The sequence below is a fragment of the Amblyraja radiata genome, chromosome 6 (assembly GCF_010909765.2).
Source record: "Amblyraja radiata isolate CabotCenter1 chromosome 6, sAmbRad1.1.pri, whole genome shotgun sequence".
Taxonomy (NCBI): Eukaryota; Metazoa; Chordata; class Chondrichthyes; order Rajiformes; family Rajidae; genus Amblyraja; species Amblyraja radiata.
The window spans coordinates 95,658,217-95,676,360 of NC_045961.1; the positions used below are offsets into that span (position 1 = coordinate 95,658,217).

Here is an 18,144-nt window from a genome sequence, read left to right on the forward strand (position 1 = left end):
AACAGGCCCTTCGGCCCATCGAGTCCACACCGACCATTGATCACCCATTCATACCAGTTGTATGTCATCCACTTTCCGATCCCTTCCCTTCACATTGGAGATGAAAGGAGAGACAGGAGATGAGGAAGAATGTCTTCAGTCAGAGGGTGGTGAATCTGTGGAATTCATTGCCACGGAAGGCTGTGGAGGCCAAGTCACCGGATATTTTTAAGGCGGAGATTGGCAGATTCTTGATTAGTCCGGGTGTCAAGGGTTATGGGAAGAAAGTAGACACAAAATGCTGGAATAACTCAGCGGGTGAGGCAGCATCTCTGGGGAAAAGGATGAGAAGAAGGCACTAGTGGCGGCGCGGCTCTGGCTGCAGCGGCTCTCCGGCAGTCCTGTTTGTTTTGTGTTTTTTGGGTTGTTTATTTTCGTTTTGGTTAGTCTAGTTTTGGTTTTTAGTTTCTGTTTGGGGGGGGGTTGAAACGGGGCTTGATGTCGCTCCCTGCGGGGGAATGCGACTTTTATGTCGTATTCCCCTTCTCTGCCTCCGTCTGCGCTGAGGCCAAATGGCGGAGCTGGCGACCTCGAGGCTCAGGAGGCAGAGCCCGCCAGGACTCGCACTGAGCTCGCTCTCGTGAGGGCGGCCCGGCTCGGGGCTGGAACAGGGCTTCCGTGAGGGGCTGTGACGCTACCGTGAGGACGGCCGGCCCGAGGAAGGAACGGTGCTCCCGTCGGAGTGGCCGAGCTCGGGGAGGTACGGCGTTCCCAGCCCGAGGGAGGAGCGGTGCCCGGTCGGGGCGGCCCAGCCCGAGGCTGAGACGGTAACGGCACTCACGTGAGGGCGATCCGGCTCGGGGCTGGAACGATGCTCCGGTGGCTTGCACGGTGTTCTGGCGGCGGTGGCCTGAGTCCGGGGTTCGGCCGCGGGCCAGCGGCTGTGTCAGCAGGACTGGTGAGCGGCAGCTTCGACCACCCCGGGCCGCGGTGTTTGAGCCGCGGGACAGTTGTAACATCGCCCGGGGGGTATCGCCTCAGCGCAGAAGGAGAAGAGGAGGGAAGAGACTGGAGACCTAAGACTTTTGCCTCCATCACAGTGAGGAGATGTTGGGTGGACTCACTGTGGTGGATGTTAATATGTGTTTATTGTTGTTTTTTATTGTATTGTATTGTATGTATGACTGCTTCAATTTCGTTCAGACTTCGGTCTGAATGACAATAAAGGCTATCTAATCTAAGAAGGCAGGAGAATGGGGTTGAGAGGGAAAGACAGATCAGCAATGGCCTCATTCTGCTCCTATAACTTATGAACTTATGAACACGGAGTGCGAATTTTGCAGAAGCCAAATAACCTACTAACCCACAGGTCTTTGGGATGTGGGAGGAAACCGGAGCACCCGGAGGAAACCCATGCGGCCGCAGGGAGAACGTGCTAACTCTACTCAGACAGTACCCGAGGTCAGGATCGAACTCAGGTCTCTGGTGTTATGAGGCTGCAGCTCTACCGCTCCACCACAGTGCTCCCCCCCCCCCCCCCCATACTTTTTCCCAACTCAGTATTCATTCATATGTAAAACATGTTGCCTATTTGAAGAGTAACTAGATGATCACAGGTTTTTTGTGTGGATAAATAGTAACTAATAAAAGGCAATAACATGAGGACTCTGTTATTTTCTAATCATATTCCTGAGATTAATCCAAGTACAAGCCAGCTGACGCTTCACCCATGGTTGATGAAGGTTACAATTGGTGCTTTTTGAATCAGCAGTAAATAGAAGTTGTTATCTTGCTTGAGCATAACCTTCACTATTGAACCCAATTGATGTTTCAATCCAGTATTTGAATACCCAGCCTCTTGAAGCCATTCAAAATGAAATTAAGAGTATAAGTGGGGAGACACAGCTGTAAACATAGAAACAGAGAAAATAAGTGCAGGAGTAGGCCATTCGGCCCTTCGAGCCTGCACCACCATTCAATATGATCATGACTGATTATCCAACTCAGTATCCCGTACCTGCCTTCTCTCCATACCCCCTGATCCCTTTAGCCACAAGGGCCACATCTAACTCCCTCTTAAATATAGCCGATGAACTGGCCTCAACTACCTTTCGTGGCAGAGAATTCCACAGATTCACCACTCTCTGTGTGAAAAATGTTTTCCTCATCTCGGTCCTAAAAGATTTCCCCCTTATCCTTAAACTGTGACCCCTTGTTCTGGACTTCCCCAACATCGGGAACAATCTTCCTGCATCTAGCCTGTCCAACCCTTTAATAATTTTGTACGTTTCTACAAGATCCCCCCTCAATCTTCTGAATTCTAGCGAGTACAAGCTGAGTCTATGCAGTCTTTCTTCATATGAAAGTCCTGACATCCCAGGAATCAGTCTGGTGAACCTTCTCTGTACTCCCTCTATGGCAAGAATGTCTTTCCTCAGATTAGGAGACCAAAACTGTACGCAATACTCCAGGTGGGGTCTCACCAAGAACCTGTACAACTGCAGTAGAACCTCCCTGCTCCTATACTCAAATCCTTTTGCAATGAAATTCTCCTAAAAATGTGGTGGTGTGGTACTGAATGTACAACCTTAATGAAAGCATTAAATGTTGGAAAAATGCAGCATGTTTTTAGTTTGGTTTAGTTTAGAGGTACAGCATAGAAACAGGCCCTTTGGCCCACTGAGTCCATGCCAGTCACCAATCACCCGTTCACACTAGTTCTTTGTTCTCTCACGTTTTCACCCGCTCCTTGCACACTAGGGGCAATTTCACAGAGGCCAATTAACCGTCAAGAGTTGATGCCTTAAGGGCCTGTCCCACTTAGGCAATTTTTTTAGGCGACTGCTGGTGACTGTGGCAGGGATCCGAAAAACTGGCGACTGGACCCCCCTACAACAATGTCTACGACAACCTACCACCTAGTCGACGTCACGCTACGGCAAGCTACCGTCCACCGACGACCCATTAGGACATCCACCTACGACCACACCTACATCAACCTACGTCCACCCCGCAACAAGCTACGATAAGTTACGACCCTGTCGGCGACAACGGAATACAATTCAGTGGCCGGCACCTGCCGCCAATTGACGTAGGTAGTCGCCAATGGAATTCACCGAAGTCAGCACCAGCGACAACCTGCGTCATCCTGGTGACAACCTACGACAGCACCTACGGGACGACAGATGGCACAATGGGCTAAGTGTTCGGCTGGCAACCGGAAGGTAGCCGGTTCGAATCCCGCTTGGAGTGCATACTGTCGTTGTGTCCTTGGGCAAGACACTTCACCCACCTTTGCCTGTGTGTGAATGTGTGTGAGTGATTGGTGATGGTCGGAGGGGCCGTAGGCGCAGATTGGCAGCCACGCTTCCGTCAGTCTGCCCCAGGGCAGCTGTGGCTACAGAAGTAGCTTACCACCACCGAGTGTGACTGAGGAGTGAATGAATAATGCGATGTAAAGCGCCTTGAGTATTAGAAAGGCGCTATATAAATCCCATCCATTATTATTATTATTACGTCAGGAGAAGTCAAGCTACGCTCATTGGCATCAAGCCACTGTCGCCGAAAATTTTTGAACATGATGAAAATCCAGCAGCGACTGAGGAGACTAACGACCATACAGGCGGCACCCCGACGACCATGTGGCAACAGCCCAGTCGCCTATAGTGACCCAAAAATTAGCCGAAGTGGGACAGGCCCTTTACAGCTCCGGAGACCCGGGTTCGATCCTGACTACGGGTGCTGTCTGTACGTAGTTTGTACATTCTCTCTGTGACCATGTGGGGTTTTTCCGGGATCTCCGGTTTCCTCCCACACTCCAAAGACGTACAGGTATGTAGGTTAATTGGCTTGGTATAATTGTAAATTGTCCCTAGTGCGTACAGGATAGTGTTCATGTAAGGGAATAGCTGGTCGGCGCGGACTCGGTGGGCCGAAGGGCTTGAAATCAGCGCTGTATTTCTAAACTGAACTAAGATAAATCATAGAACTGTACAGGACAAGAACAGGCCCTTTAGCCCATAATGTTTCTGCTAAACATGATGCCAAGTTAAACTAATCTCCTCATGTCATGAATATCCCTCTATTCTCTGCAAAGCCATGTGTCTGTCTAAAGCTCGACCAAACCTCCACCTGCCTATAGTATACCCCCACCTATTACCTGCCTGGCTTTGTCTTATCCCTCCTCTCTTCCAGCTTTCCTTCCCCCCTCCACCCTCCCCTCCTACTATCAGTCTGAAGAAGGGTATCAAACCCAAAACGTCACCTATCGTGTTTGCAGAGACGCTGCTTGACCCACTGAGTCATTCCAGCACTTTGCGTCGTGCCACTATTATACCTGCCTCCGCCATCACTCCTGGAAGCATGTTCCAGGCACCCTCCACCCTGTGTTAAAAAAACCTGCCCCACGCATCTCCTTTACACTTTCCCCCTCTGACCTCAAGCTATGCCCTCCCATCATTGACAATTCATCCTCGCAGCGATTAAGGATGATCATTAGGCCAGGTAAGTGGGATAATCAGAGACTAGAGCGTTTGACAGCACTGAGCCTCTACTCGCTGGAGTTTAGAAGGTTGAAGGGGGGGACCTCATTGAAACTTCCAAAATAACGAAAGGCATAGATAGAGTGGATGTGGAAAGGATGTTTCCACTGGTGGGAGAGTCTAGGATCAGAGGTCATAGCCTCAGAATTAAAGGGCGCTCTTTTAGAAAGGAGGTGAGGATAAACTTCTTTAGTCCGAGGGTAGTTAATCTGTGGAACTCATTGCCACAGGGGGCTGTGGAGGCCAAGTCAGTGGATATTTTTAAGGCAGAGATAGACAAAATCTTGATTTGAACGGGTGTTAAGGGTTATGGGGAGAAGGCAGGAAAATAAGATTAGGAGGCAGAGATTATTGAATGGCGGAGTAGACTCAATGGGCCGAATGGCCTAATTCTACTCCGATAACTTGTGAACTTGTGCGCGACGTTGGAGGAGTTTACAGGGATAATTAGGACTGTGAGGAGAGTGGGAATTTAAAACAGTAATGAGCATTTCAAAACTGGGGAACTGCTTAGCTGGAGGTGAGCGAGCAGATGGTGAGGGTAGGACAGAAGTGGACGGGTTTTGGACGACTCCGAATTCACGGAGAGCAAAGCAAAGCACAGATAGACAGCTAATAGAGCGAGAACATAGCCTCCAGCTTAGGGGTAACAAACAATGAGGGATGTGGTAACCCTTGCTTCACCTCTCTCTCCATTCCCCCCCCCTATCCTAGTTCTCCGACCAGTCTGACTGTCCTCCTGATTAAAATGTTCCTTTATATGCCTCGTTGTCATCTTCCCCATAGCTAACGATGATTTATTCTACATCTACAACGAGACCTGGGTGTCATGGTACACCAGTCATTGAAAGTAGGCAAAGGTACACAAAATTGCTGGGGAAACTCAGCGGGTGCAGCAGCATCTATGGAGCGAAGGAAATAGGCGACGTTTCGGGCCGAAACCCTTCTTCAGACTGATGGGGGGTGGGGGGGGGGGGGGGGAGAAAGAAGGAAAAGGGGAGGAGGAGCCCGAGGGCGGGCGGATGGGAGGGTGGGAGGAGACAGCTAGAGGGTTAAGGAAGGGGAGGAGACAGCAAGGGCTAGCAAAATTGGGAGAATTCAATGTTAATGCCATACGGACGCAAGGTCCCCAGACGGAATATGAGGTGCTGTTCCTCCAATTTCCGCTGTTGCTCACTCTGGCAATGGAGGAGACCCAGGACAGAGAGGTCGGATTGGGAATGGGAGGGGGAGTTGAAGTGCTGAGCCACCGGGAGTTCAGGTAGGTTATTGCGGACTGAGCGGAGGTGTTCGGTGAAACGATCGCCCAACCTACGCTTGGTCTCCCCGATGTAAATCAGCTGACATCTAGAGCAGCGGATGCAGTAGATGAGGTTGGAGGAGATACAGGTGAACCTTTGTCGCACCTGGAACGACTGCTTGGGTCCTTGAATGGAGTCGAGTGGGGAGGTGAAGGGACAGGTGTTGCATTTCTTGCGGTTGCAACGGAAAGTGCCCGGGGAGGGGGTGGTGCGGGAGGGAAGGGAAGAATTGACGAGGGAGTTGCGGAGGGAGCGGTCTTTGCGGAAGGCAGACATGGGGGGAGATGGGAAGATGTGGCGAGTGGTGGGGTCACGTTGGAGGTGGCGGAAATGGCGGAGGATTATGTGTTGTATTTGCCGGCTGGTGGGGTGAAAGGTGAGGACCAGAGGGACTCTGCCTTTGTTGCGAGTGCGGGGATGGGGAGAGAGAGCAGTGTTACGGGGTATGGATGAGACCCTGGTGTGAGCCTCATCTATGGTGGCGGAGGGGAATCCCCGTTCCCTGAAGAACGAGGACATTTCCGATGCCCTGGTATGGAATGTCTCATCCTGGGAACAGATGCGGCGTAGGCGGAGGAATTGGGAGTAGGGGATGGAGTCTTTTCAGGGGGCAGGGTGGGAAGACGTGTAGTCCAGATAGCCATGTGAGTCAGTGGGTTTGTAATGTATGTCGGTCAGGAGTCTGACCCCTGCGATGGAGTAGGCATGCAGGTGCAGCAGGCAGTGAAGAAAGCGAATGGTATGTTAGCATTCATAGCAAAAGGATTTGAGCATAGGAGCAGGGAGGTTCTACTGCAGTTGTACAGGGTCTTGGTGAGACCACACCTGGAGTATTGCATACAGTTTTGGTCTACAAATTTGAGGAAGGACATTCTTGCCATAGAGGGAGTACATAGAATGTTCACCAGACTGATTCCTGGGATGTCAGGACTTTCATATGAAGAAAGACTGGATAGACTAGGCTTGTACTCGCTAGAATTTAGAAGGTTGAGGGGGGATCTTATAGAAACTTACAAAATTCTTAAGGGGTTGGACAGGCTAGATGCAGGAAGATTGTTCCCGATGTTGGGGAAGTCCAGAACAAGGGGTCACAGTTTAAGGATAGAGGTGAAATCCTTTAGGACCGAGATGAGAAAAACATTTTTCACAGAGAGTGGTGAATCTCTGGAACTCTCTGCCACAGAAGGTAGTTGAGGCCAGTTCATTGGCTATATTTAAGAGGGAGTTAGATGTGGCCCTTGTGGCTAAAGGGATCAGGGGGTATGGAGAGAAGGCAGGTACAGGATACTGAGTTGGATGATCAGCCATGATCATATTGAATGGCGGTGCAGGCTCGAAGGGCCGAATGGCCTACTCCTGCACCTATTTTCTATGTTTCTATGTTTCCTTGAACTTCGTCCCCTTTGATTTCTCGTTTTCACACCTTACACTTCTTCCATACCTCTGTGTCTCCCTCTCCCCTGACTCTCAGCCTGAAGAAGGGTCTCGAACCCAAGATGTCACCCATTCCTTCTCTCCTGAGGATGCTGCCTGTCCCGCTGAGTTACTCCAGCATTCTGTGCCTATCTTTGAGGGATGTACGGTGGGGTTACTCTGAAAGTCACCACAAATGATTCCAAACATACACATACAGTTTCCCGATCAGAGAGTCTGAAGAAGGGTTCCGACCTGAAACATCACCTATTCCTTTTCTCCAGAGATGCTACCTGACCAGCTAAGTTACTCTAGCACTTTGTGTCTATCTTCAGAGAATCTGACAGATCTGAAACTCCCAAGCAAGAACACTGGATCAGAAAGCTAATCATTTACCATTGCTGTGCGTGTGTGTGTCTTCTTTATTGACATTTCTCTTTCTATTTATAGCTATAAGCAAGCACCCTCCAGCAGGAATAACACCTCCGCAGACATCACTGATCACTCGGTTGAAACACGAGAAATGAATTTTGTTGACTTTGAATTCAGATGCACTGTTCTGCATGTCGGCATTTGCTTTGATTTTTGACATGATCAGTCCATTAAGGGGCAGTTGTGAAAAGGAACGGGAATGTTCTTCACGGTGTGGGACAGGGGATGCAGTGTTTGAGTGACTGCCTTACAGCGCCAGAGACCCGGGTTCGATCCTGACTACGGGTGTTTGTCTAACAATAGACAATAGACAATAGGTGCAGGAGTAGGCCATTCGGCCCTTCGAGCCAGCACCTCCATTAAATGTGATCATGGCTGATCATCCCCAATCAGTACCCCGTTCCTGCCTTCTCCCCATATCCCCTGACTCCGCTATTTTTAAGAGCCCTATCTATCCCTCTCTTGAAAGCATCCAGAGAACCTGCCTCCACCGCCCTCTGAGGCAGAGAATTCCACAGATTCACCACTCTCTGTGAGAAAAAGTGTTTCCTGTACATTCTCCCCTTGACCTGCGTGGGTTTTCTCCGGGATCTCCATTTTCCTCCCACACGCCAAACACGCACAGCTTTGTAGGCTAATTGGCTTCGGTATGATCGTAAATTGCCCCTAGTGTGTGTAGGATAATGTTAATGTGCAGGGATCGCTGGAGAACTCTGCAGGCCAGGCAGCATCTCTGGAGAAAGGGGATGGATTCATTAGCTTGGTATAATTGTAAATTATCCCTAGTGTGCGTAGGATAGTGTAAGCTTGCGGGGATCACTGGTCGGTGTGGGTTCGGTGGGACATAGGGCCTGTTTCCTGTGCTGTATCTCTACGCTAAACTAAAGGTGTTCAATTGCTTTGTCCATTTCTTCGCTTTTACCAAACAGGTATCACAACGGTACTAACAATGACAACACTAAGCAGCATAGCGAGGAAATCACTGCCAAAGGTCTCCTACGTCACCGCCATGGACTTGTTTGTCACCGTCTGCTTCTTATTTGTATTTGCGGCGTTGATGGAGTACGCGGCCCTCAATTACTACACCTGTTGCAGGAAACCAACAAGAAAGAAAAGAAAAGTAAGTTCACCTCGAGCCAATGAATACATGCATAATTTATGCTTTTGTGCATTGTCATACGTGATAGGGATAGGATTAGGCCATTCGGCCCATCAAGTCCATTCAGCCATTCAATCACGGCTGATCTATCTCTCCCTCCCAATCCCATTCTCCTGCCTTCTCCCCATAACCTCTGACACCCGTACTAATCAAGAACCTATCCTTAAAGATTTCCACTGACTTGACCTCCACAGTCTTCTGTGGCTTTTCACTATTCTGTATAATAATAATAATAATAATAATGCATTTTATTTCCTGGCGTCTTTCTGGACACCCAAGGACACCTTACAGGACATAAAATCACAATACATTTATCAATATTAAAATCAAGTTGATTAAAAACCAAAAACAAAAAAAAAATACACAAAACATTTTAAGTCATTAAAATCAGGGTGAACATGGTGGAAGTTATGTCGGGTATGCTAATCTAAACAGGTGTGTTTTGAGTTGTGATTTGAATTGATCGATAGTGTCCAGGTGACGGATGGGAGGTGGGAGAGTGTTCCAGAGACGTGGGGCAGAGCAGCTGAAGGCTCTGGCACCCATGGTGCTGAGTCTAAATGTGGGGACAGTTAAAATTGCAGCTGAGGAGGAACGAAGTGACCGGGAAGGAGTGTATGGTAGCAGCAGGTCAGAGAGGTATTGGGGAGCAAGGTGGTGTAGGGCTTTGAAGGTCAGCAGTAAAATCTTATAGTTAATCCGGTGGTGCACAGGGAGCCAGTGGAGCTGAGTGAGGATGGGTGTGATGTGGTCCGATGATCTGGTGCGGGTGATGATCCGGTCTGTATGTTTCAATGAGGTCCCCCCCTCATTCTTCTAAACTCCAGCGAGCACAGGCCTAGTGCCGACAAACGCTCATCATAGCCCACTCATTCCTGGGATCATTCTTGTAAACCTCCTCTGGACCCTCTCTAGAGCCTGCACATCCTTTCTCAGATATGGTGTCCAAATTTGCTCACAATATACCAAATGCGGCCTGACCAGCGCCTTATAGAGCCTCAACATTACATCCCTGTTTTTGTATATGGGCCCTCTTGAAATAAATGTTAGCATTGATGTTTGCTTTCTTTACTACTGGTTTGACTTGCAGATAAACCTATTGGGAATCATGCACCGGCACTCCCAAGTCTATGTGGCCGTGATGTGCCTTTGTGGCCAGATGCTGCCTGGCTCGCTGAGTTCCTCAGACACTTTATGTTAACTCAACATTCCAGCATCTACATTTCCGTGTATCTCCATGAAGCCTGACGCTGAGCAAACTTCCATTGTACCTGGGATGACAGATGGCACAATGGGCTAAGTGTTCGGCTGGCAACCGGAAGGTAGCCGGTTCGAATCCCGCTTGGAGTGCATACTGTCGATGTGTCCTTGGGCAAGACACTTCACCCACCTTTGCCTGTGTGTGAATGTGTGTGAATGTGTGTGAGTGATTGGTGGTGGTCGGAGGGGCCGTAGGCGCAGATTGGCAGCCACGCTTCCGTCAGTCTGCCCCAGGGCAGCTGTGGCTACAGAAGTAGCTTACCACCACCGAGTGTGACTGAGGAGTGAATGAATAATACGATGTAAAGCGCCTTGAGTATTAGAAAGGCGCTATATAAATCCCATCCATTATTATTATTATTACCTCACTGTACCTGGGCATACGGCAATAAACACGACCTGAAATGACTTGACTTGATATCCTGCACCTCTGACAGGGCAGAATCGACCTCAGAACTGCACTGAAAGGTTCACCCTAATCGCACGCACCTGTCCTGAACTGTCCGGAATAACCCACATGGTTTATTACTTGTTTAAGAAGGAACTGCAGATGCTGCAAAATCAAAGGTACACAAAAATGCTGGAGAAACTCAGCGGGTGCAGCAGCATCTATGGAGCGAAGGAAATTGGCAACGTTTTGGGCCGAAACCCTTCTTCAGACTGAACTTGGTTTAGTTTAGTTTAGTTTATTGTCGCGTGTACCGAGGTACAGTGAAAAGCTTTTTGCTGCGTGCTACCCAGTCAGCGGAAAGATAATACATGATTACAACCGAGCCATTTACATTGTATAGGTACATGATAAGGGAACAACGTTTAGTGTGAGATAAAGCCAGCCAAGTCCGATCAAGGATAGTTCGAGGATTAACAATGATAGTAGTTCAGGACTGCTCTCTAGTTGTGGTAGGATGCTTCAGTTGCCTGATAACAGCTGGGAAGAAACTGTCCCAGAATCTGGAGGTGTGTGTTTTCACACCTATACCTTTTGCCTGATGGGAGAGGGGAGAAGTGGGAGTGGCCAGGGTGTGGCTCATCCTTGATTATATTGCTGGCCTTGCCGAGGTGGCGTGAAGTATAACTGTAGTCAATGGAAGCGATGTTGGTTTGTGTGATGGTCTGGGCTGCATCCACAATTCGCTGCAGTTTCTTGCGATCTTGGAAAGGAGTTGTTCCCAAATCAAGCTGCGATGGATCCTGATGGATGCATGGGTAGCGAAGGGTTGTCTCAACCCATTCCTTCTCTCCCGAGATGATGCCTGTCCCGCTGAGTGACTCCAGCTTTTTGTGTCTAACATGTGCAGGAAAGGTTCAGAGGGGCACGGGCCAAACGCGGGCAAATGGGACGAGCTCAGATGGAACAGCTGGTTGGCATGGACGAGATGTTGAAACTCTGAAATAAAAACAGAACATTCTGGGAACGCTCAACAGGCCCGACAGTATCTGTGGAAAGAGAATCAGAAGTGATCGAGTGACCTGAAACATTAATTTTGTTTCCCTTTCTGCAGAGGTCGCCTGACCTGTTTCAGTATTTCATGGTTTCATTGCAGGGTGTTTAACAGGATGTCTTGGCTAAATCCATTAGCTATTCCTTAAGAGTGATAGATCATACATATACTTGGCTCATCATGTCCAAGCCGACCTTTATGACCTTCCACATTAATCCCATTTCAAATGTTTTAAATGATAGTATAAGTAGGCCATTCGGCCCATCAAGTCTACCCCACCATTCAATCATTAGGCCACGTTTCGGTCCGAAACGTTGCCTATTTCCTTCGCTCCATAGATGCTGCTGCACCCGCTGAGTTTCTCCAGCATTTTTGTGTACCTTCGATTTTCCAGCATCTGCAGTTCCTTCTTAAACACAAATATTAAACCTGACTTCAATAAAACACCAAGTGCTGGAGTAACTCATTGGATCAGACCGTATTTGTGGAGGGAAAGAATAGGCAACGTTTCAGGTTGGGACTTTTCTTCAATGTGAAGGGGTTTCCCTACAGAACACATGACCAAGACACCACCTGGCCATTCCCTCCACGGATGCTGCCTGGTCCACTGGGTTCCTCCGACACTTTATGTTTTACACTTATTACACTTGTTATAAGGTTACATGTCATGTTACACCTAATGTAACATTACAATAATAATAATAATAATAATAATAGTAATGGATGGGATTTATATAGCGCCTTTCTAATACTCAAGGCGCTTTACATCGCATTATTCATTCACTCCTCAGTCACACTCGGTGGTGGTAAGCTACTTCTGTAGCCACAGCTGCCCTGGGGCAGACTGACGGAAGCGTGGCTGCCAATCTGCGCCTACGGCCCCTCCGACCACCACCAATCACTCACACACATTCACGCACATTCACACACAGGCAAAGGTGGGTGAAGTGTCTTGCCCAAGGACACAACGACAGTATGCACTCCAAAGCCCTGGGGCAGACTGACGGAAGCGTGGCTGCCAATCTGCGCCTACGGCCCCTCCGACCACCACCAATCACTCACACACATTCACACACAGGCAAAGGTGGGTGAAGTGTCTTGCCCAAGGACACAACGACAGTATGCACTCCAAGCGGGATTCGAACCAGCTACCTTCCGGTTGCCAGCCGAACACTTAGCCCATTGTGCCAACTGTCGCCCTAATACACTTTATTGTCATTGTAAATACATACAACAACATTTTGGGCGCACTGCCCGAGTGGAGCTCCAACGTATCAGATAAATAATAATCAATAACGAATAACAAAAACAATAAAAGCAAGAAAACGTCGTCATAATGTGCAACATTTCACAGTATAGTGTTGTGGCAGTACAAAATATTGGCTATGGTGGCTGTGTGTTCAGTGTAGAGTTCAGAGTTGTGATGGCCTTGGGGTGGATACTGATTGTTAATCTTGTGGTGTGTGATTTGATGGACCTGCAACACTTTCCTGAGGGCAGAAGGGCAAACAAGTGATGTGCGGGATGAGATGAGTCATTTAGTATGCGCGATGCCTTCTGCAGGGAACGAGAGCTATAGATCTATTCCAGGGCCGGCAGGTGTGTGTTGGTGATCTTCTGGGCTGTATTGATGACTCTCTGCTGAGCGTCCTCATTTACGTGAATCTCTATTTGCAGGCGTCACTGTGGCGTGGTGGCAGAGTTGCTGCCTTACAGTGCTTGCAGCACCAGAAACCCGGGTTTGATCCCGACTGCGGGCGCTGTCTGTACGCAGTTTGTACGTTCTCCTCGTAACCACGTGGGCTTTCTCCGAGATATTCGGTTTCCTCCCACACTCCAAAGACGTACAGATTTGTAGGTTAATTGGCTTGGTATAAATGTAAATTGTCCCTTGTGTGTGTAGGATAGTGTTGGTGTGGACTCGGTGGGGCGAAGGGCCTGTTTTCACGCTGTATCTTTAAGCTAAACTAAGCTAAGTTAAGCCTGACTGTTGAGCACTGGCTGTTTTATGTTTCCCTATCCCCACTAGTGTGATGTACAAGATGGCCTCCTTCACGGGAGGCAAACATCTGTGGACATGGTAGCATCTGTTTATGTTCCTTTGCATGTTGTTATTCAGCTCCAAGGCGGCACAGTGCCACAGCTGGAAGAGCTGCCACCTCACAGCATTAGAATCCTGGGTTAAATCCTGACCTCGTGTGCTGTTGGTGTGGAGTTTGCATGTTCTCCTTGAAATTGCATAGATGGAGACACTGCAGATCAGACAGCAGCAGCTGGGAGCGAAACCCAGACCTAACAATTCAGGTGAAGGACCCTTCCCCGGAACGAGAAACACGGTAGCTAGAAAATCTGTTGCCTTGCGGCACCAGAAACCCGGGTTCAATCCTGATCTGGGATGCTGTTCCATGTGGAGTTTGCATGTTCTCCCTATGACCGCGTGGGTTTCCTCCAGGTGCTCCGGTTTCCTCCCACATCCCAAAGATGTGCGGATTTGTAGATTAATCAGCCTCTGTAAATTTACCCTAGTGTGTAGGGAGTGGACGAGAAACTGGGATAACATGGAACCAGTGTGTGCGGGTGATCGATGGTTAGCATGGGCTCGCAGGGCCGAAGGGCCTGTTTCCATGCAGTATTAAGTTGTGAAGACATATTCGCAATGACAGAAATGCGTCCAACCTGCAAGTCCCTTGATATATCGCCAGTGACTAGTTGCATCTTAACTTCATGCCCTGCTGAAGTATGAGTGCACATGAATTATATGAAAAGCGTAAGGATTGTGCGATGGATGAACCAGTTCAGGTGGATTATGTTGCCATTGCGTACAGTTCTGAGCTACTGCTACGGTGACCAATACTCTTCAGCAGTTCAACTGAGCCACACTTGTTAAAGTGTGCAATGATTAGCCTACCACAACCAGAGGCAGTGCTGAACTGCTATCTACCTCCTTGATGATCCCCAGACTATCCTTGATCGGACTTTGCTGGCTTTACCTTGCACTAAACATTTCCCCCTTATCATGTATCCATGCATGACGCACAATGGCTCGATTGTCATCACGTATTGTCTTTCTGCTGACTGGTTAGCACGCAACAAAAGCTTTTCACTGTATCTCGATACACGTGACAATAAACTAAACATAGAAACATAGAAACATAGAAAATAGGTGCAGGGGTAGGCCATTTGGCCCTTCGAGCCTGCACCGCCATTCAATATGATCATGGCTGATCATCCAACTCAGTATCCTGTACCTGCCTTCTCTCCATACCCCCTGATCTCTTTAGCCACAAGGGCCACATCTAACGCCCTCTTAAATATAGCCAATGAACTGGCCTCAACTACCTTCTGTGGCAGAGAATTCCAGAGATTCACCGCTCTCTGTGTGGAAAATGTTTTCCTCATCTCGGTCCTAAAAGATTTCCCCCTTATCCTTAAACTGTGACCCCTTGTTCTGGACTTCCCCAACATCGGGAGCAATCTTCCTGCATCTCGCCTGTCCAACCTCTTAAGAATTTTGTACGTTTCTATAAGCTGAACTAACTTAGTTCTGCGGTCAGGTCCGGGTTGTACTTGGAGCCATTGATTGAGAGTAGAGTGTCCTGGTTTGACATTGAATGGTGTAGGCTGGTTTCAACCGAAGATGGACACAAAAAGCTGGAGTGAGTCAGCGGGACAGGCAGCATCTCTGGAGACTCGTTTTGGGTCGTGTCTGAGGAAGGGTCTCGATCTGAAACGTCGCCCATTCTTTCTTTCCAGAGGATGCTGCCTGTCCCGCTGAGGTACTCCAGCTTTTTGTGTCTATCGTTGGCATTGAATTCACCTTTTGCGGCATACATTCCTTCTTGTTCACACCTCACGCTTTTCATCTTTCTTTGCCTTTACAGCTGCCAGACACAACCATCGGATGCAGAGTTAAACACAATTCTCACTGTCACGGCTTCCCAAGTCAATATGAACAGGACTGGAAAGGGGTGTGCAGACGTGAATGGTTCTACACTCCACAGAAAGGACCCCAAGAGGTACTTACCCTTAATATTTGCAACTATGGCTTGAAGCGGCACAACTTGGGCGGCCACGGCGGAGCAGCGGTAGAGTTGCTGCCTTACAGTGCTTGCAGCGCCGGAGACCCGGGTTCGATCCTGACTACGGGTGTTGTCTGTACGGAGTTTGTACCTTCTCCCCGTGACCACGTGGGCTTTGTCTGATATCTTCGGTTTCCTCCCACATTCCAAAGACGTGCAGGTGTGTAGGTTAATTGGCTTGGTGGAAGTGTAAACCTGTCCCCAGTGTGTGTAGGATAGTGTTAATGTGCGGGGATCGCTGGTCCGTGTGGACTCAGTGGACCAAAGGGCCTGTTTCAGCGTTGTATCTCTGAACTAAACTAAACTAAACGAGTAGAGCTACTGCCTCACAGCTCCAGCTACCCAGGTTCAATCCCAACCTCCACCGCTCTCTGAGTGCAGTTTAGCACGGTTTCTCTGTGAAGGCATAGGTTTTCCTCCAGATGCTCTGGCTTCCTCCCAAATCCGAAAGACATGCAAACTGGTAAGTTAAAGATAGGCAGTAAGTTAAAGGTGTGGCAGTAAGCCAGCGAGACAGGCAGCATCTCTGGAGAAAAAAGGATGGGTGATGCTGCAGGTCGGGAGCCCTTCTTCAAACTTTCAGACTGAGTAAGAGTCCGGACCTGAAACATTACCCATCCCTTTTCACCAGAGATTCTGCCTGGCCGGCTGAGTTCCCCAATGATCCCTGCACATTAACACTATCCTACGTACATTAAGGACAATTTACAATTATACCAAGCCAATTCACCTACAAACCTCTGCGTCTTTGAAGTGTGGGCGGAAACCGGAGCACCCAGAGAAAACCCACCTGGCCACAGGGAGAACGTACAAACTCCGCACAGACAGCGCCCGTAGTTAGGATCGAACCCTTGTCTCTGGCGCTGTAAGGCAGCAACTCTACCGCTGTGCCACCTTTCCACCCAAATCCTGTTATGGTTTTAAGGTAGGTAGACAAAAATGCTGGAGAAACTCAGCGGGTGAGGCAGCATCTAAGTGTACCTCATGGTTATATGGTAATAACTTACAATGTTTTACACTTGAAGGAGCAGGAGTAAACCATTGTAAATGTAGAGGGATCTAGGAGTGCAGGTACATAGTTTCGTGCAAGTGGGGTCACAGGTAGAATGGGTGGTCAAGATTCCTTTCAGTACATTGGCCTTCATCAGTCAGGGTGTGAGTATAGAAGTTGGGATGCTGTATGACTCTGTCTCATAGGAAACCCTGTAGGTGGTTAGTAGAAGGACGGAGTGGCCTAATTGTTTTGGCTTTGGGTGATAGTCTTCACTGGGGGGGCTACAGATGCATCCCCTGTCCTATAACATTTTCCACTTTGTTCCTGTCTCTGACTATTGATTAACCTACACCACTAACAGGGCGGAACAGCGGAACAGCGGAACAGCGGCACAGTGGTAGAGCTGCTGCTTCACAGTGCCAATCCTAACCTTAGGTTCTGTCTGTTTGGAGTTTGCACGTTCTCCCTGTAACTGTATGGGCTTCCAGGGGCTTTTCTCCCAAATCACACACACTTGCAGGTTTGTACATTAATTGGACACAGTAAAATTCCCCCCTAGTGTGTAGGGAAAGGATGCGAAAGTGGGATAACATAGAACTAGTGTGAACGGGTGATCGATGTTCGGCATGGATTCTGTGGGCCAAAGGGCCTGCTTCCACGCGATATCTATAAAACTAAAACTAACAGGAATCAGGGGAAGTTGTATGTGAGAGCATTCTTTAGTCTCGATCAAATTAGGTCACATTCAAAATAGAGAAGGAACTGATAGCAAGAAGAATATCAAAGCATGTAAAATAATGAATCAGGAATAGCATGCAACATAGAGAGATATTTATTTTCAATTTTTAATCCACTGATTCCCGTTTGGGAGATGCTAATTTTTTTTGTCGCTCTACGATGACAAAATTCTCTTTTTAAAAATTCCACAAACTAGGAGTGCAAGTGCATAGTTCCTTGAAGATGGCGTCACAGGTAGATGGGGCGGTCAAAAAGGCTTTTGGCACATTGGTCTTCATCAGCCTGATTGTTGAGAATAGAAGTTGGGAGGTCATGTTGCAGTTAAGCCCCTGTCCCACTTTCCCGAGTTGCTCACTAGTTCTCCCGAGTTTTCCCCTTGACTCACTCGGAGAATGTCCGTAGCGAGTCCGTAGGAGGTCGTAGGAGGCCATAGATATTTCGTAGCGGTTCTTAATGCCAGCCGTAGGTACTCGGGGCATCAGGTAAGTCGGGACGTTTTTTCAGCATGTTGAAAAATGTCCACGAGTAAAAAAATATAGCCCCGAGTACCTACAGTTGGCATCAAGGGGAGAATTTGTGAGTAACTCGGGAACGTGGGACAGGGGCTTTAGGCCGCATTTAGTTCAGTTTTGTTCTAGGCATCATGTTATGCTACAATGATACAATTGATACAATTTATTTGTTGTCATTTGAACCTCATTGGGGTTCAAACAAAATTGGTTTCTGCAGCCATACACACAAGTCGAAGAACCAAGACACAACACAATTTACACAGACATCCATCACAGCGCATCTCCTCCTCGCTG

At 48.4% G+C, this 18,144-nt stretch overlaps 1 protein-coding gene across 1 annotated transcript in view; it reads left to right on the forward strand.

Moving 5' to 3' along the window:
* gabrg3 (gamma-aminobutyric acid type A receptor subunit gamma3) overlaps positions 1-18,144 on the forward strand; it is a 644,954-nt gene that overhangs the window by 622,554 nt on the left and 4,256 nt on the right. Inside the window, exons 9-10 of the mRNA XM_033023452.1 lie at positions 8,596-8,786; positions 15,409-15,543. Of these exons, the coding sequence (XP_032879343.1) occupies positions 8,596-8,786; positions 15,409-15,543 (326 nt within the window). The remainder of the gene's footprint in view (positions 1-8,595; positions 8,787-15,408; positions 15,544-18,144) is intronic.